We start from the raw sequence: 23,682 nt of genomic DNA, 5'->3' as shown, positions 1-23,682 counted from the left end.
CAATGAAGGAGCAATTCTTGATAGTCATTTGCACAAACACCGCAAACTTTATCTTGCTCTTTTAAAGAAGTCTCTAGGTATATTCAAGTAAGGAATATTCTGCTGTTCCTTAGAACTTTCTACCTGATGGAAGTGTTCTGTAATTTTGCCTTTCAGTTTTTTCAGTATGATTAACTGTAGGGTTCAAGAGTGAGATGAGGAAGACCTTGATTTAAGTTTCTTTTATCTTAATTTAAATATAATTATCCACACCTGACAATTTAAATTATAATTATCTATATCTGACTGTGGCTATCATTGAACAGCATGAGTCTATAGACTCTGACTTTGAGAAATCATTTAATTATTTTGTTGATGTTGTTTTTGGGTCATAACCAACAGTGTTCGGGATTACTCCTAGCTTTGTTCTCAGGGGTTATTCATTCCTAGCATGACTTTCAGCACCATATGGATGCCAATATCAAATTGATCATCTGGGTGCAAGACATGCATTCTATCTACTTTACCACCTCTCTAGACCCATTCATTCAAACCAATTATATGGGATTTTATTTATTTATTTATTTATTTATTTATTTTTTGCCATGTGTGGCTGTCCACTGGGATTACTCTTGGCTGTATACTTAGGATTAGACCTGGTGGTGTTTTGGGGCCATATTGGATGCTGGGGTTTGAAGCTGGGCTGATTGTGTCAAGGCTAAGGTTTATCCGCTATATACCACTCTGGCCCAGACCATCAATTCGATTCGTTGTGGAGTTATAAGTCAGTACTTGAAACATTTATTGCCTTAGGGAATCATACTTAAATTCAAATAATGACTTTCATTCAAATAGGATAGTTCAAAACATGGTTCTGTTAGTTGTTATTTACTACTTGACAAATTAAAGCATTATTTGACTCCTAGGTTTTACAACTAATGTCAGATTCAGTTAGAGTGTCTTAATATTAACTGAAGTTTCCTTGAGTTCTTCCATGTACTGCACTTTTATCATGACTTTCCACTATCTTTTGTTATTTCGCTTCTTAGGCTAAACAGCAATTTCTGAAAATTTTCCATTTGAAATATGGTGTTTGAATTTAATGAATTATTATAGTAATCTTTAGCTGGGCTATTTTAGAAGTAGTTTACTGGTTATTCAGAAATTTTGAAATTTGAAATTTGGTGACTTTTTTTTTACAGGATTGCTTTCTTTTTCAGGCAATATTTATAAAGATAATTTTGAAAATAGAAGAAAAAATCCTCTATTTAGATAGTACCCTTAACTGTGGCCTGATGTATGTAAAATGGTGTCCTTGGTTTCAGGATTGATGGTTATTATTGGATCTAGAACAAAGATTAAAAGCTTATGAATTTAGGATGTCCAGAGAATACCCTAATCTGACTTGGGTAGGGTGACTATACATTTCACTTTTTCTGGGATAATCATGAGATATTTAGAGCTTCTTTGGTCCAGCATAATTATTTTGTTTCACTATAAAATATGTCCATTTGGAACCATATACTGTCATTTTTTTAAGTAGTAAAATTTATAAAATAGGGAGATTAATCATTTTGCAACTAAAATTTAAATTGTGATCTTGCAATTTGAAAGACTTGAAAACAAAATCTTTCATATTTTAGGAAGATTAATCATATTGCAACCTCAGAGATACACTTGCTTGAAAGCAGTAAGTTTTTGCATACTTAATAGAGGAGAATTCTACTAATTCAATAAAGTGACCTATCCTTTAAATCCAGTGGTTATTTAAAATTTTGCCTTTCTTCTTTTATCTGGGCAGAAGTCTTAGATTGTTTTTGTTACTTAAAAAAGAGATTGTTCAGGACCAGAGCCATACACAGCGCTAGGGTGTTTGCCTTGCAAGCTGCTTATCGAACCTTGGATTGATCCCTGTCATCCCATATGGTCCCCCAAGCCAGGAGTGATTTCTGAGCGCATAGCCAGGAGTAACCCCTGAGTGTCACAAGGTGTGGCCCCAAAAGCAAAAAAAAAAAAAAAGAAAAGAAAAGAAAAAAGATTGTTGGTTGGATGACAGGTGGTATAAGAATAGTGGTAGAGATTCATGGATACTTTGGTGGTGGTGTCCATAAACTTTGCACATTAACAGAATATTTTACATTATTATAACCATATTACTTAAACTGTAATAAAAAATTAAAGTTGTTGTGGCCTAACTATTATTAAATAATAGGTCTTGGAGAGAAAAAATTTAAGATGCAGGGAACTGGAAAGCAGGCTAAGTACCTTCCTTTGCACAGATCTTACCCATGTTTGATCTCTAGCTCCTCATATGGTCCCCCCTTCCTCCAGCCCTCAAGGAGTGAGCCCTGTTTACAGTGTTAGGAGTAACAACTAGATCTCTGAGCACCTTTGGTTGTGGCTACAAAACAAAATTTAATTTGCATAGTAAAATGGTGGAAAGAACATTGAATGAGACTGGAGAGATATAGATGGGGGTCAAAGCACTTGCCTTTATATGTGGCTTCCTAAGATTTGATCCCAGCACCATATAGGATTTTCTAGGAGTAACCCCCAAGTATAGAGCCAGGAATAAGCCCTGAGCACTGCAGGGTTTAGCCTAAAAACCCAATGTCCTCCCCCTACACTTCCATTCCTCCTAAAAATAAATTTCTGTCTTACATTTTTTGTGCTTTCAGTTAACTTTTTTGAGTATATAACTTTTTTTGAGCCTCAGTTTCATCATTAATAAAATGGAATTGTAGTAGACTCTTGAAAAGCATGAGGATTAGGGGAATTTGCTTAAGATAAAGTCTGTGCTTAATTTTCGATTCCCCCCAACTTTACAGTTGTTCTTTGATATTTGAGGATTATTGCTTTCTGGAGCCATTTGCGTTGGCTACTGTAATCAGGGGATACTCAAATCAGAGAATGTTCAAGTCACTTAGAATCGACCCTACGGGTTCTGCATCTGGACTTTCATTAGCCAACATCTGCAGTGGTTGAATCAATCCATGGATAGTTTCTGTCATCTGACATTGAAAACAATCTTTGTGTAAGTGGACCCACATAGTTCATATTGGTAGTCCACTATAGTACCAAACCAAAGAAATTTTAGATGAGAATTGCATATTTTTTTTAATTCACAAATTTATACTTTTATCACACCTTGTCTACATCACGACTGATCCTTAAATCTGCAAAATATCTGCAAGATATTCTCTTAGGGGAATACTGTGACAGTAATGGTGTTTTGTTAATACTAAGATCTGTTTGATAATTAAAGCATATTGATAGTTACATAAGGCAACAAGCATTAAAAACAGTATTCTGACAAATGGTATGTAGCAGTTACTTAAATTGTTTATTGAACTTACAGGGCAGGAAATTGAAATAATTTATGTGAATGTACTTCATTATTTATTCATTTATTTATTTTGCCGCATCCAGAAGTGTTTAGGGCTTAATCTGGGCTCTGCTCTTAGGGATCACTCCTGGCAGACTTGGGGACCAATCATACAGGAGGGATTGAACCCAGGTCTGCCCTCTGCAAGGCAAGTGCCTTATCTGCAGCATCTCTCTGACCCACAAATATAAGCTATTAAAAATTCTAAGTGTGTGCTCGCTTCGGCAACACATGTACTAAAAATTCTAAGTGTTTTGCTAATTTTAAATACTATATAGGTATAATGACTAATCCTATATATTTCAGTTTATATTGTCTTTCTGAATCTTTAAAGTACAATTTTTAATTATATTATGCTCAGAATATGAAAATTTGAATTTTTTTTGATATTTTGGTCATAACTAGGAGTGCTCAAGAATTACTCCTGGCTCTATACTCAGGGATCACTCCTGGAGGCTGGGGGGTTGGGGAAGGCAACTGTGATGTTTGGAATGGAACTTGGGTTGGCCTTGTGCTAGTCAAGTGCCTACCTTGTGTCCTACTGCTTTGGCCCTGAAATTTGTTTTTTTAGAAGCTATTCTAGTGCTTAAATTTTTCAGCTCTTACTCTTTATCTTCATTAACATGAATTGAGTTCTCTCTACATACCAAACACTGCCTAAAACATTTATTTGTATGTATTATATATAGCCTGAAAGAGGAGTATTTTTTAATCTCCATTTTTAAAGATGAGGGAACTGAGACAGGGAGGCGATGTGACTTGCCCAAGGTCACCTGATAAGTTTTAGAACCTTTATTTGAACTCCAGAGCCCATTGTGAGTTGGCTTAGTCAGGTATTTAACAACAAAGTTCATTATGACAAACACATTATGAAGGTCTTGTGAGATTAATTTAATCAACTTTTATTTGTGTGTTCCTTGTGGTATAGTAGAAAGAACTCTGGACCAGGAGTCAGGGGACCTCAGTTTAGTCCCAGTTGTATCACTAAATAGTGATGTGTCCTTGGGCAGTTCAAGAAACCCCTCTGGACTTCAGTTTCCTCACCTGAAAAAATGAGGGATTTGGATGAAATTAGTGATTTTCAAACTGTAGTTCTGAACCTTAGATGTCTTGGTCCCCCTCCCGCCAGTTTGTATAGTTACACTTTTGGCTGTTTAAGTTATTATTTCATCTGCCTAAGATTTACTTTTAAGCATAGAATTCCTGATTTCTTAAAGCAACCAGCTTGAAGGATAATGCCAAGTGTCTGATGACTATTTGCATAACTTCTCAGTAATTTCACATCACACTGAGTTCTCACAAGTCCTTGATAGGTTCTTGGAAATTACAACTTTAAGTAAAGCGACTTATTATATTGTCATTTCATAGTTTGTTTTGGTTTAGTTTGTTTCATCAACTTTTTAACCAAAGTTTACCTGAATTTTATTTACTGAATTTAGTGTACTTACTGAATTTTAGTGTTAAAGTAAATAGGCATCTTTCTTAAATGAAAAAAAAAAAATAAGAAAGCACTAGAATAAGAGAATACTGGTAAATTTTTATTAAACATTAATTTAGATGGACTGAATCACTCAGGTTCAGCTATCTAGGAACAAATTCTTCTTTTTGTCACTCACAGAAGTGTCACCTTTTCGGGGCCGGGCGGTGGCGCTAAAGGTAAGGTGCCTGCGCTAACCTTGGATGGACCGCGGTTCGATCCCCCGGTGTCCCATATGGTCCCCCAAGCCAGGAGCAAACTTCTGAGCACATAGCCAGGAGTAATCCCTGAGCGTTACCGGGTGTGGCCCAAAAACCAAAAAAAAAAAAAAAAAGAAGTGTCACCTTTTCTTATCATTGCTACTTGTTGCTCAATATAAGCCACTATTTTTTTTTTTCATTTTTTGTTTTTGGGTTATACCTGGTGATGCTCAGATTTTACTCCTGACTCTGCACTCAGGAATTACTACTTATGGTGGTTGCAGACAGTAGGAATCGAACCAGAGGCAGCAGAAGGCAAGGCAACAGCCTACCTTCTTATAGCAGACAAATTCTTCCTTTTATTTTTTTGCCATACCTTGCTGTGCTCACAGCTTATACTGGCTTTGTTCAGGGATCACTCCTGGTAGTGGTTGGAGGACCGTATAGGATTCTGGGTATCAACTCAATCAGACCTTACTTGCGCTGCCAATTCTTTTTTTGGGGGGCCACACCCATGCAATGCTCAGGGGTTACTCCTGGCTAAGCACTCAGAAATTGCCCCTGGCTTGGGAGGACCATATGGGAAGCTGGAGGATCGAACCATGGTCCTTCCTTGGCTAGCACTTGAAAGGCAAACACCTTACCTCCAGCGCCACCTTACCGGTCCCTGCCAATTCTTTTTTTATAAATTAAGAAGTTTAAGTCAATTGACAGTACTCTAATGACTTAGCATCATGCTCCACTAAAATTTAATCTCCTGGGGCTGGAGAGATAGCATGGAGGCAGGGCATTTGCCTTGCATGCAGAAGGACGGTGGTTTGAATCCCAGCATCCCATATGGTCTCCCGAGCCTACCAGGAGCTATTTCTGAGTGTAGAGTCGGGAGTAACCCCTGAGCATTGCTGGGTGTGACCCAAAAACCAAAAAAAAAAAAAAATCTCCTATGGCATATGTTTTTATGTTATCTGATTTGTTACCTCCCTTTTATTTTATACAGCTGCTTATTTCTTGTGTTCATTTTAGTTTTGGACTTAGGACTTTTGTGCCTTTGTTTGGGAATGGGGGTTGGAAGTTCTCTAGAATTCTCTCGACTTTATATTTATATTAAATGTGTTTTCTGATTGAAATTTTCCTTTAATTTGTATTCATAGCATTTGTCATGACCTTAAATTGTATTTGTTTACTTGCTTGTCTCCCTAATGTTTTTTTAGCATAATCACTGCTGTAAGAAGTGATTTTTATAAGTGCTATAAGAAGTGATATTATCTTTACAGCATGCAGAGTTTGACTTGTAGAAAGTATCTTACAAGTTACATGAGAATAACCCAAACACACAGGTAATGCACCAGCTTAAATAAGAAAGTGCCTGTATATTAAGAGGAGAGGCTCAAGGGAGTGGTTAGGTAGTAAAGGGGTTAAGGGCACGTGTGAAGGACCCTGGCTTTACTCCCTGCACAGCACGGCCCTCACACTCTTAGCACTGCAAAGTGTAACCTGCTGGCCTTATAGCATTCCTAAGGTAACTGGAGGTTTCTGATTTTGAGCTGTCCTGTGCTATAGACCAGTTATTGCTACAAATGGCCTGTGGGTCCTTTGAGCACTGATTGGCAGCCCCAAGAGAAAAAAGAGGAGGTAATCAAGAGACAATGTAGTGACTTTGGTAGATTGGAATGGAGTTAAAAGGCTCTGTTCATTGTAATATAGGAGGTGTATTCATCTGCTTGTTGAGAGATGAACAAAGTTCGTCTGCACTGAATTATTTGATGTTATACCAAAGCAAGTAGTTGTCAGAGAAAGGTAAATTCCTGATAATATTTTTGAAGTCAGTGAGCTTTTTGGTTGGGCTTTTATAGACTTCTGGTATTGGAAGTAGAAAAAAATATTGGGTAAATGTCCAAAAGAGTCAGAGATGGCTTGGGATTTAGTGAAGATTTGATTTGACAAGAATTAAGAAAGGAAGAAGTTTGATAGAACTAATTATTGGTAGAACTTTATTTCTGGTAAAGGAGAGCCATTGAAACTACTATTTTGGATGGAGAATAGAGAAAAAGAAGGGACCTTTATGGTGGTGCTCAGGATACCTTCAGTCCCCTTCTTGTCAGTAGACAAGGCCTGAGGTAGGTTGTATTGTGTCTTGGTCCATAGCAGTGCTTGGGACCACACCTGCTCAGGAGACATGCCCTACATGTTTAGAGAACCATGTGGGATCTACTCATGCACCTTTAGCCCTCCAACTGTCTATTTGGCCCAGCAGCTTCTGAACAGAGAAGTATCATATTTAGGATGGGTCTTCTGGAGGTTTTATGCAAAACTTCTCTGATAGAAAACAAGGAGATGGATTCAAAGGTTCTGTAGTAAAGCAAGGGTAATAAAGTAAAATTAGGAAGAAAGATAATGATTTAGAATGGCTTTTTGGGGTAGGGGTTGGCCACACCCTACGGCGCTCAGGGGTTACTCTATGGCTCTTCGCTCAGAAGTCACTCCTGGCAGGCTCCGGGGACCATATGGGATGCCGGGATTTGAATGGGTTGGCCGCATGCAAGGCAAAATGCCTTACTGCTGTGCTATAGCTCCGGCCCCTAGTATTGCTTTTTAGTTTTTATTTATTTTGGGGTCTTACTCTGCTGTGCTGCTCAGTTCTACTTCTGGTTTGGGGACCTCTCCTGGTAATGCAGTGCCAGGAATGAACTGCATTTGACTGCATGCATGGCAAGCCTTAACTTTGTACAAGCTCTTTGTCTCCTAGAATTGTTTTTTTGAAAGGAAAAGATGCTAGAACTTGAATGTCGGAGTAGAAGCATAGAGGAAGCATCAAAGCTGCATTGGTACACATTTTCCTTTTGAACTGTCTGTAACTCCAGAAGTATTGTATTGAACCTGAAATTTGTATAAAAACTCGTTCAGCAGCTCACAGAGAACCTGGGATGTTGAAGTGAAAAACAGGTTTGGTGGGGAAAATGCCAACGAAATTGTGTAATATATTTTAGATAAGAGCTTTTCTGCTATGAAGTATTTGGCAAATTATACCAAAATAGTAGCCTGTACTTCAAGCACAGATAAATGACTTGTCATTTACATCATTTGGTGTTTCCTGTATTAATTAGCACAAAACAGATTTTGATTAGGACATTGTTATTCCTGTTGTAGAAGTTAAACTTTTTTATTTGGGATGGGAACCATGTTCAGAGATGCTTGGGGGTTAGAACCACTCCTAGCTGAATTTCCACCTGATAGTGATTAATCCTGAAGGGTGTTTTAGTACTACCAGGGCCACAACTGATGGACCCAAGGCTCTGTAGTTCTAGTAGGTTTTTGCCATTTTTGTAGGCATTCTATCCAGTGGTGCTAGAGGTGCTAGTGTTATCTGAAAGTTGTTACTTGGCCAGTGGTTCTCTGGGAGGGTATGCACCCGGGGAATGAATTTAGAGCATTATACATTCTAGGTACACATTTCACCACTTGAGCCAGATTAAGGACCTATTGTTATTTTTAAGAAAAATAACTGCTTCTGAATGGTAAGGTAGCATATCTCCCTTAGATCATTTATTATCTTGTATAAGTACTTCAATTATTTGAAGTTACTTTTGCTGTTATTTAACTCTAATTTGTAGGCAGTTTAAGTTTGATAATGACTTACCAGTTATTTTTAGACTGTAATTAAATATAACTTATTTTTTCTTTTTTTAATATAATTTATTTTTATATTGGAACATTTTATGTCTCATATTACTATCCATTAACTGATGAGTATGCTAATCTTTCTCTTGATATCTTGTACATTTCCTATCTCAAGCTCATTCCATTGGATATGTCTTAATATCAGTAGGCTATAAGCTACTTACTAGGCAGGTATGTTCCTATATTTATTGTTTGTTCAGTCATCCAGCATATGCTGAACATCTATTGTATCAGGCAGTGTATTGGCTACAAAATCTGCAGAGAAAAATAGTATGTATGCCTTTAAACAGTAGTTTGAAGATGAAGAAATAGTTTTATTATAGTGTGCTATGTGCTTTGATGATAAACACATAATATCTATGTCTGAGCTACCTTGATATATTAGTTAAATGAGTTTTTAATTAAATAACTTTGGAAATTTTATTTTAATTTAAAAAGTAATGAGTTAAGTGTGAATTCTATTACCTGAGTTATTAACGTCACATCGTTTTTTAGAAGATAAATAAAAAAGTGAGTTTTATACTTCTTGAGTTTTATACCTTTCAAACTCCACTTGTAAAGGAATATATGTAAATATATTGGGATTGACATTGTGTTATTCCAAGCACTAGGTATAGGAATTTTTAACTTTTTTGTACACTTTAAATTTATTATTATTATTATATTATTACTATTATTATTTTTTGGTTTTTGGGCCACATCCGGTGACACTCAGGGGTTACTCCTGGCTATGTGCTCAGAAATCGCTCCTGGTTTGGGGGACCATATAGGATGCTGGGGATCGAACCCAGGTCCATCCTGGGTCAGCCACATGCAAGGTAAATACCTCTACTGCTATGATATTGCTCTGGCCCCGTTTTTGGAGTTCTGGAAAATGAAAATGTTATGACTCTAATCGTTACAAATCAAAACAGGAAGTTATCATTATGAATGACTAGCCTGAGACTCTTGAGATGCTTAGAATAGATACTTAGGTCCCTGAATTAACTTTTTTCATCAGTGATACAGGATATATGATAAAAAGTTTAATCTTTTAATATATAAGGAGACTGATGTAATTCACAATCCAGACTTTGATGTTTTAATTAGTAGAAGGCTTCAAAGCTATGAGATATTTTTCACATTTATTTTTAATTTTCATTTATTTGGTGTTGGTGGGGGGTTGAGTTACATCTATGTTGTTCAGAGCTTATGCCTGAAGTTTACTCTTGACTGTTTGCTCTAGAATCACTACAGGTGGTGCTCGGAAGACTCTGTGATTAGACCCAGAATTGGCTATGTGTCAGGCCTTAACTCCACAGTACTACCCGTATGTTCCATCTTTTAAGGGGAAAATGTCTGATGGTATTTCTTTTTGGTTATTTAATCACCAAAAATAGAACTCTAAATAGAAACCCAGTAATATATTCATTACATATTTGTTTAGGGTATATAACTTTACTATGGCTAAAACTTTTTGTAGTATTTATTTATTAGTATTTTGTAGTTATTTTATGAAGAAAGGAGTTTATGCCTAAATTCCATTGTTTTAAATGAAAAGATTTCAAGTTTTCTTTATTGGAGGATTTTGGAGGTGCAGCATAGTATTAGCTATTGGTATTTTGATCAGGTTTAAATAGTATTAATCAGAAATGAACTCACTCCTTGGGTTCACATTTAAACTATGGCATGTTGAAATAATCTAGGTCTCCAACTGCACATCTGAATTCATTTTGTAAAATATGGCAAACAGCTGCATTTCAATTGAAAGCTAAAACAACTGCAGGACATTAACCCATTGAGAAGATTACAGTAGGTTTTCAGTTCCATGTTAACTGTATTTATTAGAGAAAATTGACTTGAGTGCTTCTGCTTTTAACCAGTCTTTTTTCTTAATGTTTTGGAGAAAGGAAATAAAGCATTGGAATGATTGGACTTTGATGTGTAAAGAATTTAATGTCTGAAGAAGTTAATTATCTAAATCATCAAGTAAATGTGGGCACGGGAAAGAATTATTTGAAAGATTCTAATGAGCTATCAGCTCATCATGTCAAGAAAAATGTTATTCACCTGTTTGATTTAAAAAATTAAATAGTTTGACTCTAAAAGGATGATCGTGGTTACAATAAAGTTGAATTGGGACCTTTTACCTCTCACCAATAACTTTTTATGTGAAACATTTGTAGTAGGGGGACAACTGCAGAAAGCTGTGGTTTTAATATGAGTTTACTGAAATGTCTTTTCTTCAGAGAGCAGTAAGGCAGAGTGACTGGATTTAGGAAATGAAAAATGGGCAGATGACTCTTAACAGTGTTGGTGTATCTTTGGCCATGTGATAATGGCATGTCTTCAAACGATGAATCAGCTTAAATTCTAAGTGTTTTTAGAGGTTGGTGGAGTTAATATATAATTTTTTGATTTTGACATTTTCTCCAGGATATTGAATCTATGTTGGTAGGGACTTACTCCCCCTTCTCTGTTTAATGTACGGACAACAGGAACGATTGTTTCTAGAGAAAGCCAAGGTCCTTTTTTTTTTTTTTATCATTTTATTCTGATTCTGCAGGACTGTTCCAGGTGTTTGATTTGCTGTTTTTCCCCCCAATATTGAATTGATTTTTTTTTAAAGCCAGTCAAATTGAGCAGTGTGTGTGTGTGGGTTATATAGATTTTGTTTTAAACCTGAATCTGAAAGGTAATGCTTTCTTCCTATATTGTAGGAAAAACTAGTACTGGTTCCAAAAGCACTGGTGAGAATATAGGATACCTTTAGGTTAAAATAATAGTGATGGACAGAGAGATAGTGTAGAGGTTAAGGTACTTGCCTTGGCTGTAGCTGACCTTGATTTCATTCACACCACCACTGAGTTTTGATCTGAGTTTTGCTGGTGTAGCTGTGGTAATCACAGGGTCCTCAGACCTTTTGGGAGCATTCCCTGACTCACCTTCATTCTTTCCCCTTTTAGTTTCCCCACCCCTAACTCCCAAGCCCTCTCACTGCCCCAGATTCAAACACCAAACCCCCCCCCCCCACCAAAAAAAAAAAAAAGATAATCAGGTTTGGGGTTGTGACTGTAGTGCCTGCTATTTATAACAGACTCTTCTGGAGCACTATTGAGAGTGGCCTTTTTAGTATCTAGAGAGGGATGGGATGGTGAATGGTAGCCTATCATGAGGTTCTTTCTGTAGTTCAGAACTTGTTCAGGTAGGTGTGTGTGTGTGTCCCACTTGGTTGTGTTCAAAGTTGTGTGTGTGTCCCACTTGGTGTGTTCAGAGTTGTGTGTGTGTGTGTGTCCCACTTGGTTGTGTTCAGAGTTTACTCCTGGTTCTGTGCTCAGGGATTACTCCTAGTGAGGATTGCTCCTAGAGTGCTGTCATACATGGTTTTGGGGATTGAATCAGATTGGCAAGTACTCTACCCTCTGTTCTATTACTTGGCACAGAGTTTGTTTGATTTGAGTGGAATGTTTCTTTCTCTCTTTCATTATTCTGACATTTTCTGTAGCATTCTCTCTTGGTCATTGTTACCTTCAGGTTAATCAAATCCTCTGTTAGGGACATAGTTGCTGCTACTACTATAGGATATGCTTCGTATACTATATACTATAATATATGCTCCTATAGTATATGCTTCTTTCCTGATCTGTCTCATTGCCTCTTAAAGCTTTATATATGTCTTATCTCAGACAATATTATTTTGCTGTTTTTTCTTCAGCTTTTGCTAATTATTTTTTACTAATTATTGCTATGGACTGTTATAAGCTTTAAATTAAAGTGATACATATTAGAGTTTTCCCAGTGTATATCCGATAATATGTGGCAAATGCCACATTTTGATATAAGTTATATGCAGTAATAAAAGTTACAAGTGGTTGATTCTGCTCATTGACTTTATTTTAGACTTTATTGTATTTTAGGGTTGGATTGAGTGGAAATTAGGTTATACTCTAGTTAAAAATTTTTTTTTGTTTAAGGGAGGCACCAAGACCAAACAGGTGCAAGACTACTAAGTAGTAGGCTAGGTACAGAGGGGACCACATATTCTAGCAGCCCTAGGGGTGAGGGAAAAGGATATGGGAGGTAGGACAAAAACAGAGGTGTAGGGAGTACAAATTGGTGATGGGAATCCCCCCTGATTTTATGTAAATATGTACCTAAAATATTATTGTCAACAATATGTAAGCCACTATGATCAAAATAAAAATTATATTAAAAAAAAGAAGATATCTTCTAACAATGAATACCCATTTTCTTCCTATATGGAACCTCCATATATAAAACAGAAAAATCAGATTAGTTTGGATGGAACTACGGGTAAGTATGTGCTCTCAGGATCTACTAGGAATGATCAAGTAATGGAAGTGAACCTTAGGATTAATGACTACATTTTGAAAATCACAGGAATCTGGTAAATTATTATGAATATTAATCACTTTAATTGATTAAATAACATACTGAAAGGCTTATCACTTTGATAGGTTTTTTTTTTTCATTTTTGGGCTACACCTGGCTGTGTTCGGGGTTTACTTCTGGCTCTATACTCAGGGATTGATCACTCCTTTTGGTGTTCAGGATATCATATGTGGTGCGAGGGCTCCAACCCCAGTAGATCTTGTGGAAGGCCTCTGTCCCCAAATTGACTTAAAAATATTGTTCTGGACTTTTGTTTTTGTTTTTTTGGGTCACACCCAACAGCACTCAGGGGTTACTCCTGGCTCTATGCTCAGAAATGGCTCCTGGCAGGCTTGGGGGACCATATGGGATGCCGGGATTCGAACCACTATCCTTCAACATGCAAGGCAAATGCCCTACCTCCATGCTATCTCTCCAGCCCTGGATTTTCTTTTTTATCTTAGAATTTCATTTTAATAAGCAATAAGTAAATATATACCAATTGAACTTACATAAAATAATTTAAAACTTTATACTTTTAAAAGTAATTTATAATTGTTTCTGTTTATCATGCCTTTATAGTTTAAATGCATTTTTATTAACTTTATTTCTTATTTTTATTTAGATGAATAATGCTGCAGCCAGCCCAATGTCTACTGCTGCTTCAAGCAGTGGACGAAACGCAGGGAAGTCTATAAGTTTTGCAGCAGAATTACAGAGTATGATGTAAGTATATCTTACTCTCTCTCACTATTTTAAATGAATTCATGTTGATATAAGACAATGAAAACTATAGTTTATAAAAATTAACTGGAATACAGATAGCTAGATCCATGGGTTGTATTTATGCTTTTTTTTATGTGAGAGACCCCAGAACTACATATAGTCCCCTAAACATTTGCTGGTGGGAATGACTCCAGAGATGTGGCCCACCCAGAAAAACAGACAGAAAGCAATAACTAAATAAAAGAATTGGTGCTTTATCATGTAAAATTAAATATAAAATAAAGTAGTCCTTTTATTTGTAGGTGGTGGTGGGTACCAAAGCCATGCAGGCAAACATACAGACAAAGTGAGCTACATCCAGGACATTTCTTTTTGTGTTTATATTTGGGCCACACCCAGTGGTGTTCCAGGGTGATTACTGGCTCTGCTCTCAGAAATTACTCTTAGCAGGCTCTGGGGACCCTGTGGGATGCTGGAATCGAACCCAGGTTGACCACATGCAAGGCAAATTCCCTACCTGCTTTGCTATCACTCTGGGCCCCCAGGACACTTTTGGTAATATTTTAAGTAGCCAGACGCAGAAATATTAAATAAATATAAATATGAAATATTAAAGAAATTTAAAAGTGCAATTTGATGTAAATGGTATTATGGTATTTGAAAATTAAGTATTAGCTCTGAAAGCATGAACTATCATATAAATCTTTGTTTTAATTTTTATCAGATTTATGTTAAGGATTATTACCAGTAGAAAATTTTATTTTATTTTTATTTTTATTTTATTTTTTTTGGATTTTGGTTTTTGGGCCACACCCATTTGATGCTCAGGGGTTACTCCTGGCTAAGCGCTCAGAAATTGCCCCTGGCTTGGGGGCACCATATGGGATGCCGGGGGATTGAACCGCTGTCCTTCCTTGGCTAGCACTTGCAAGGCAGACACCTTACCTCTAGCGCCACCTCGCCAGCCCCAATTTTATTTTTTTTTTGATAGTTGAAATGTTTTCATAGATAAGTTCTCAGTTCTCAAAATTTATAATAGTTCTTTGTATAGTTCTATAACTTAGATTTTATTTTTGATGATATTTAAAATCATATTTAATCAAATAATATTTAAAATATTTTAGAATGCAATAAAACATGATGTAAAAAATTCAGTTTATTGCACAGTCACTAAGATCTTTTCTGAAGGTTCTTTTCATTTTGATTTCTTTTGTTGTTGTTGTTTTGTTTTTGGGCCACATCTGGTGATAGGGGTTACTCCTGGGTTGGGGGACCATATGGGACTCAAAGGGATCAAACTGTGGTCCTTCCTAGGCTATCACAGGCAAGGCAGAAGCCTTACCACTTGCGCCACCACTCCGACCCCTCAGTTTGTTTTTTGATGGATTGCTTTAAGTGTCTTGATATGATAGAAGATAGCATTTTTATTAAAGTATTCTATTGTCACATTTTAGCTTTTATTTATTATTGGTTTAGGAGACAGTGTCTGTTTAATAGGGTAATATATGTGAGTTTTTTCTTTTTAGTAGCTATATTATTTATGACTTACCAGACAATTTTAAAAGAATGTTTCTATTAAACTTTAATAATTAAAGACTTCCTTTGTCCTGTGACTATTTCTAGCCTTTACTATATGATGTTTATAATTGAAAGGAGAAATGAATTTAAGCATATAGCTAATACTGAAACAAGATTTTAAACATTTAGGTTAGGGGTTCTTAAATAAAATATCCCCTTTTTTGTTTGTTGGTTTGTTATTTGGCTACAACCAGCGTATGTGCTAAGGGCTTACTCTCTGCTTTGCACTCTGTGATCACTCCTGGTGGGCTCAGGGGACCATATAGAGTGCTGGCGATTGAACCAGTGTTGGTTGCAATGCAAGGCAAGTGCCTTTTCGCTTTTACTATTGTTCAGGATCCTAAAAAATTCCTTTACTGTTTGAAGACCTTTAAGCTTGTCTTCAATGCTTTGCTTATGTAGCAAAATATTCTTAATATTTATTACTTAGAGAAAAAATAGAGAAATAAAAAAGTTTATTTGAAAAATAGAAGGCATATATGTTAATATGAATAACATGCTCTGTAAGTTTATAATTAGCATGCTTTGTTAGATAAGGCTAGCCCCATTTTTGAGTTATATGTGGTGGATCGGTTGTAAATTTTGAAAGTTTTAAGGAATTACGCCTTTTGTACATCACTTCATAATTTTCAGTTTATTTAGTATTTTTATGTTCTGTGTATATGTTAAATGCATTTGAAAAATTAGATTTATTGTAGAATGTTCATAGTAATTTTTTTTTTTTGCAAGGTCATTTATTCATTTACTTTGTATTTTATAAAGCTTTCAATTTGGTGACTGGGCAGATAGCTTATTTCTGGGGTGTGCCTTGCGAGTGTGTGGCCTGACATTAATCTCTGGCACTGTTTGACCTCTCAGACACTTCTGGGGTAATTGTGGTGGTCCTGAACTCTGTAGAAATCAAACAGCTCTGCATTGCTGGGCCTGAGCACTGAACTGTTAGGCTCACACAGCTAGGGTGAATATCACTGGAAAGGCTCCTGCACTCCTCTGAGCTTTGCTGAGGATGTTCTGCTGTACCCATTCTTCCAATAAAAAGCTTTTAGACAGTTTTCAAATCTATAAAATGACAGAGAATAGGATAATGAAATCCCCTTTGCATCTTTTTTTTTTCTTTTGGCTTTTGGGCCATTCCTGGTGACACTCAGGGGTTACTCCTGGCTTTGCTCTTAGAAATTACTCCTGGCTTGGGGGACTATCTGATGTCGGGGGATAGAACGCGGTCCGTCCTAGATCAGCCACGTGCGAGGCAAACACCCTACCACTGCTCCACCACTCTTGCCCCATATTTTTTCACTTTTTAGAAGAGTTGTGTTTTGCCAATTTCATTTAACCATTACCTAAATCCCCACATTTTTAAATTTATTTTTTAAAAGTTTTTAAAACTATTGAATCACTCTGAGATATAGGGTTGTTTGTGATTGAGCTTCAGTTGTACAATGTTTGAACACCCATTCCTTTACCAGTGTCTTTCATCCACCACTGTCTCCACTGACATATCACATATCCTGCCTCTATAATAGCTTTCTTTTCTCCTTTTAGGGATTGTGGTTTGTAATCCTACTCCTGAAAGTGGAATATGCACAGCATTTTACCTCCTTTTAGCACCGAGTTCTTGTCCCAAGTGATCACTTCCCTCTATCATTGTCATAGTGGTCCCTTCTCTCATCTAACTGTCCTTTCTCCATTATGACCTTATATTAAGAACCAGTCTTCCTGTCCTTCATTTCTGTTGGCTTTGGGTATTATTTTCTTACTCTGTTTATTTATATTTTTTACATACTCTCTAATTTTTTAAAATAAAATAATGATCTCTTACAAAGGTCTGCAAGATTTTGTCTCATGTCCATGTTCAAAGATTGCCTATTTGCCTTAGAAAACGAGGTTTTGTAGTCCATAGCTGCAGTCATTTACTTAACTATATATTTATTTATTTAACCCATTGCTGTTTTCATGCTACACAGAAGAGCTTAGTCTCTGCATCAGACCAAATGCTGGTAGAGCTGAAAATGTTTAATATTTGACCTTGTCCAGGATATTTCGATAAACATTGATCAATAGAAATAGCTTTCTGTTAAAAAACGACTTTCTGTAAGATGACAGAATACCTCTTTGTCAACAAATGACTGTAAAAGTCCATAAATGACTTAATTAGTGCACTTGATAACCTTCAGTCTACTTTTGTAAGAAAACGGACAGAAAAAGAAAAGGGAAGGAGTTTGGAATATAGCTAAAATGGTAGAAAAAATGTATAGTGTGTGTCGCTTTGATGATGATCAAAGAAAACACTGTCTGGAGTGGCCCAAAAGGACCCAAAACACCTAGCAGGAATGGTTGTAGGCCCAAGTAGCATCAGCATATTGTGGCTGATAAGAAACAAAGCTGGGGCCCGGAGAGATAGCACAGCGTGTTTGCCTTGCAAGCAGCTGATCCAGAACCTAAGGTGGTTGGTTTGAATCCCGGTGTCCCATATGGTCCCCCGTGCCTGCCAGGAGCTATTTCTGAGCAGACAGCCAGGAGTAACCCCTGAGCACCGCCGGGTGTGACCTAAAAACAAACAAACAAACAAACAAAAAAAGAAACAAAGCTGAATCGGGCTGGAGATATATAGCACAGTGATAGGGCGTTGGCCTTGCAAGCAGCTTATCCAGGATGGATGGGGGTTCGAATCCCGGCATTCCATGTGGTCCCCCATGCTTGCCAGGAGCGATTTCTGAGCAAAGAGCCAGGAGTAATCCTGAGCTCCATTGGTGTGATTCCCCAATGTCCCCCCCATGAAAAAGAATGAAAGCTAAATCAGTACTTAATTTCTTCTGCACACATTTTTTGAATCTAATCCTAACTCAAATTGCAGAATATCAAAGATATTTTTTGCTTACAGTTTGGTAGAAATGTTTATTATACTTCTACTTTTTTTTTTTTTTTTGGGTCACACCCAGCAGCACTCAGGGGTGCTCTATGCTCTATGCTCAGAAATCGCTCCTGGCAGGCTCAGGGGACCATATGGGATGCCGGGATTCGAACCACCAACCTTCTGCATGCAAGGAAAATGCCTTACTTCCATGCCATCTCTCCGGCCCCAATATACTTCTACTTTTGTTCTAATAGAAAAGCTGGCTTCTAATTCATCACTAATGTCTGGTTTTTCTTTGGCTTCTGAGATTTAGTCAGAAAACAGGAAAATAAGGTTAAAAGAAGGGAATCCACAAGTCTTTCATGCATTTAAGCTGGTTTTCATCCTATACATCACATGGTTTCCTGAGCATCCTTGCATACACTTAGAGGCCACTAAGCACCATCCTGTTGCCTGCTGGTTCCCAGTACCATAGGGCCCTCGTTGAATTCTCCTGCCTAGTTGGCTGACTCTAGCAGCAAGTTACTCTTGGGTTCTCTAAGCACTGCTGGGGATGGAGGAGAGGATTTCTTTTAGCTTAGCAGTATTATATTGGTATGTTTTTGTTGTTGTTGTTGTGATTGTTTTGGGCCATCCCCCATGATGCTCAGGGGTTACTCTTAGCTATGCACTCAGAAATTGCTCTTGGCTTGGGGGACATATGGGACACTGGGGGATCGAATCGTGGTCCTTCTTAGGCCAACACGTGCAAAGCTGAAGCCCTACTGCTTGTTCCACTGCTCTAGCCCTATATTGGTATGTTTTAAATATTTGATTATTTAAAAAATAGAATCATTATACTTTTGATTTTTACGTAGTTTTTTTTTTTTTTTTTTTTTTTGGTTTTTGGGCCACACCCGGTAATAGGCGCTTAGAAGTCGCTCCTGGCTTGGGGGATCATATGGGATGGATCGAACCGCTGTCCGTCCTAGGCTAGTGCTGGCAAGGCAGACAGACACCTTACCTTTAGCGCCACCGCACCGGCCCCTTTTATGTAGTTTTAATGAGAAAGTGCATCTTTGAGTTTTTGTGTTGTGGGAATTTTATTGTGTGAATTTCAACTATTTGTTTTTGTTTTTAGTTTTATTTTAGACACTAGATTGTTGTCTCAGAGTGCCCTCCTTAGCCTTTACAAATGAAACTTAGTTTGTGTGTGACTAGCATGTTGTAATGAAGTAATGTGAAAGCTAAATACAGTAATGAGTTTTAGTTACTAGTCTTAAAAACTAGTTACTATGTAATTAATATATTATTAGTAATGAGGTAAGTTTTCTTAGTATTGGATTGGGCCTTAGCTGGTGGTATTCAGGGTCTGTTTCCATCTTGTTGCTTGGGGGTTGCTTCTGGCTTTGCCCAGTGCCATGTGATTTTGGGGAGTGAACCTAGGACTTTTTCTTGATTATCTACCTGGACTCCAACCAGTCTTTTTTAAGTTAGGGCAGGCACAACAGAAGTCAAGATAGTAATTATGTTCTTTTAAGTACTCATATTTTAACATTTCATGATTTTGATATAATTGGCCATATTGTTGAGTACTTAAATGTATGTCTACTTTGATATCACTTCATTCCTGTTGACTAAAATTTATATATTAACTTTTTTTACTTTTTTGTGAAAAGCATTTATTTAGACTAGTTGAAGTTTCTTACTACTTTATAAATACATAACTATGAAGAAACTTTTCAAATTATGATATAAAATTGACCACAATATTTCCTGAAGGTGACAATATATATAAGCACTGACTGAGAGCATAAAATCATTGTTGGCTATCTTTTTTTTTCAGAGGGAAATAAGGGAATTTAAGTTGATTAATTCCTTCTACCAATCCTTAGCATGCTCTATCATGAAATTGAAAAAACGGGAATACATCCATAGATTTTATGAAGCCAACATCACCTTAATACCAAAACCAGAGATGCTGCCAAAAAAGAAAATTACAAACCAATATCCCAGATGAATACAGATGCAAAGATCCTCAACAAAATTCTGGCAAATAGGATCCAATGCCTCATCAAGAAGGTCATTCAACATGATCAAGTAGATTTCATCCCAGGAATGCAAGAATGGTTTAACACCCGTAAATCAATCAACATAATACACAATATCAACAACAAGAAAAATAAAAACCATTTGATCATATCAATAGTTGCAGAAAAAGCATTTGATAAGGTCCAACACCCATTCTTGATAAAAACTCTCATCAAGATGGAAATGAAATGAACTTTTCTCAATATAGTCAAGGCCATCTACCACAAGCCAATGGCAATTATCCTCAATGGAGAAAAATTAAAAGCTTTTCCTCTAAAATCTGGTACAAGACAAGGCTGCCTTCTCTCACCACTCCTATTCAACTTAGTACTGGAAGTACTTGCTATAGTGATTAGGCAAGAAAAAGATATCAAGAGCATCCAGATAGGAAAAGAAGAAGTCAAACTCTCACTCTTTGCAGATGACATGATACTATATTTATAAAACCCTAAAGACTCTACCAAAAAGCTTAGAAACAATAGATTCATATAGCAAAGTGGCAGGCTGCAAAATTAATACTCAAAAATCAAATACCGGCAGGGGTGGGAAGAGGTGGGTGGGGGGCATTGGTGGTGGTGGGAGGGTTGTACTGGTTAAGGGGGTGATCCTTTTATGACTGATACTGAACTACAATCATGCTTGTAATTATGGTGCTTATATAAAGATTTTATAAAAAAAAATAAAGTTGAATAGTTCCACCTGAATAATATGCCTGCATTGAAAAAATATGTCATTTTATAAATGTAACAAAATGTTAAAGAGAATTTGTATTTAAATATCAATTATTTTATGAAAATAATTAAACTTTTTATTTATGGTATTCTGACTGTTAGAAATATAACATTTTTCTTTTTGATGGTTACACTTGGTGTTTGGGGTTTTTCTTCTGCATTACACTTGGTTGTTATTGAGCCACAGTTCTTTATAAAGACTTGGATATGTTGATTTTCAGCATTGAACGAGAGGCTTACTTTTAGATTTATGTTCCATCATGTGGAAGATTTTCAAGACAGCTAATATTTGTTGGCTTCTTAATGTTGCTTGTGTTTAATATTTCTGTATTATTTATATTTAATATTTTATTTAATATATTTGTGTTTAATACATTTATTATATTTTGTATGTCATCAAGACATAATACAGGGGTTAAGACTCTTGCCTTGCAATGTGGCTAATTCTGGTTTGACCCCCAGTACCACATAGTGGCAGGATCACTAGGGGTGATTCCTGAGTATAGAGTCATATAGTCGTTGATCACCTCTGGTTCTGACCCCAAAATTCTTCCCCTACAAATGTTCTTTGTGAGAGGCTGGGGATGTAGTTCAGTTGGCTTAGTATTACTTCACATGTATGGTATTTTGGGTTTAGCCCTGGGAATCTCTACTTGGAATATTCTTTTGTAACATTAACATCATCTTTTATAGTTTTCTTTCTGAAAATTGTGACTGGTTATGCACGTATTGTATTGCACTTCATTACAATGCCAGTATATATAACTGAATATGTAATGTTTTAAGTTTTTAGTCTTCATTTTTATTAGTTAAATTTGTAAAATTTATAGTAGGTATAAAGGTTAACTTTGTTACATACATGGAATTTTACTAATTTATTAAAAATAAACATGCTGGGGCCAGAGTGGTGGCGCAAGCGGTAAGGCATCTGCCTTGCCTGCGCTAGCCTAGTATGGACCGCGGTTCGATCATCCGGTGTCCCATATGGTCCCCCAAGCCAGGAATGATTTCTGAGTGCATAGCCAGGAGTTACTCCTGAGTGTCACTGGGTGTAGCCCCAAAAATGAAAACAAACAAACAAACAAACAAACAAAAAAAGTGCTGAGATTTTTGAAAACCTGTAAGTTTGATTGTACCAAGCTAAAAAGTGGATAAAAGTGGATACAACTAAAACTTTATCTGAGAAAATAGTTACTAATATTGGGGAGGAAATTAAATTTTGATTTAATATTTAATATTCATTAAAATTGGATAAATTTAAATTACTTATGATTATGTGCTTATGCCCTCATCACTGTCAATTTTATTGAAATATAATGTGATTGTACTACTGAACCATATTCTGGTCAAAGAATAACTACCCAACAAATTTTAATACAGAAGAATGAATCATTTTGATTTTCTCTGTTTCTTGAGTGTAATGTTCCTTAGCTGTTTTTTAGTTCATGAAGACAAAGTTCTGATTCTTTCTAGACATGAGATTGCTGAACAGTTTTACCAAGAGAAATTAATTTATCCTGTGCTGTATTTTGATATTAATTTTGTTAAATATATTAGGTTCTAAGTTTTCAGTGTTAGCAGTAGCATGTAATGAATTTATGCTAATTCCCTTTTGCTCTTTCTAGCTTTCCTTCCCTTTCTACATACAGGGCTTTGAGCATCTGACAGCTGTTTCATTAGCTCTAGGTACTTGATGGTGTTTGGTTACTTTCTATAAATATAATTCCACCAGAAGTATGTTCATGCAAATGTGATCTGCTACTTTTGGGTCGCAATAATAATAATACTATATGTACAAATATACATATTTTAATCCACATTTTAAATATTTATTCTTTTATGATGGGTGCCAACTAGGTGGTGCTTAGAAGGTTTGGCCCCAGCCCCCACTGGAGTTTCTCTCCAACCCAGTATCTGTTTAGTGTAGGGGTCTGAGGAAGCAGTACTGCTTGTACATCACAGTGCTGCGAATACTACTACCGTGTTGGGGCCTTCCAGGGGTCACACTTGGTGATGTTTGGGACCATGTGGTGCCAGGAATTGAACCTCTGTCTATGCTAGGCAAGTAACCTAACAACAGCAATATCTCCCACTCTCAAAATATATATATTCTATGAAAGAATTGTTTTAGTTATGTTTTTCTTTTGGTGGGTAATTCCTCAGTGAGAGAGTATCTGGATCCATTGCTCATAATATTTATTTATCCCTGTTGTGTAGGCCCTAAGGGCTTTGTTGTGATGCTGCTTGGGACTATGGGGTTGGGAGATGATAGGGACTCAGTTGATAGTACTGGGAAACTGGGATCCCTGGATTCCTTCAGAATTTTATAGTTTTACTTGAACTGTTGAGTTTGAAGATATTGTGGTTAGATGTATTTATTTATATATTGTGTCTGGCAGTTCATACTATTAGCAGTTCTATGAATTTTTGTTTTTCTTTTTAGTAAGCGCTTTTCATTATGTCTTAAATGTTTTGATTTTATTTTGTACTCTCGTCCGTTCTCCCATCTTTTGATTAAGGTTTATTTGTAGTGATTTAGAAAAGAGTTAAATTGTCCCTTTGTATGTTTAGTTGTTGAGTCTCACCTGTCTGTTCTTTGTGACACCAGCACTACACTTCGTGTAAAAGAAGCA

General features: G+C 36.5%; 1 protein-coding gene across 1 annotated transcript in view; it reads left to right on the top strand.

The window, feature by feature from the left end:
• Positions 1-23,682, top strand: part of SUPT3H (SPT3 homolog, SAGA and STAGA complex component) — a 507,641-nt gene that overhangs the window by 2,335 nt on the left and 481,624 nt on the right. The window contains exon 2 of the mRNA XM_049765516.1: positions 13,716-13,816. Within this exon, the coding sequence (XP_049621473.1) occupies positions 13,716-13,816 (101 nt within the window). The remainder of the gene's footprint in view (positions 1-13,715; positions 13,817-23,682) is intronic.

Source organism: Suncus etruscus, chromosome 18, assembly GCF_024139225.1.
Source record: "Suncus etruscus isolate mSunEtr1 chromosome 18, mSunEtr1.pri.cur, whole genome shotgun sequence".
NCBI classification, from domain to species: domain Eukaryota; kingdom Metazoa; phylum Chordata; class Mammalia; order Eulipotyphla; family Soricidae; genus Suncus; species Suncus etruscus.
This window is presented reverse-complemented; position numbering and strand designations above follow the sequence as displayed.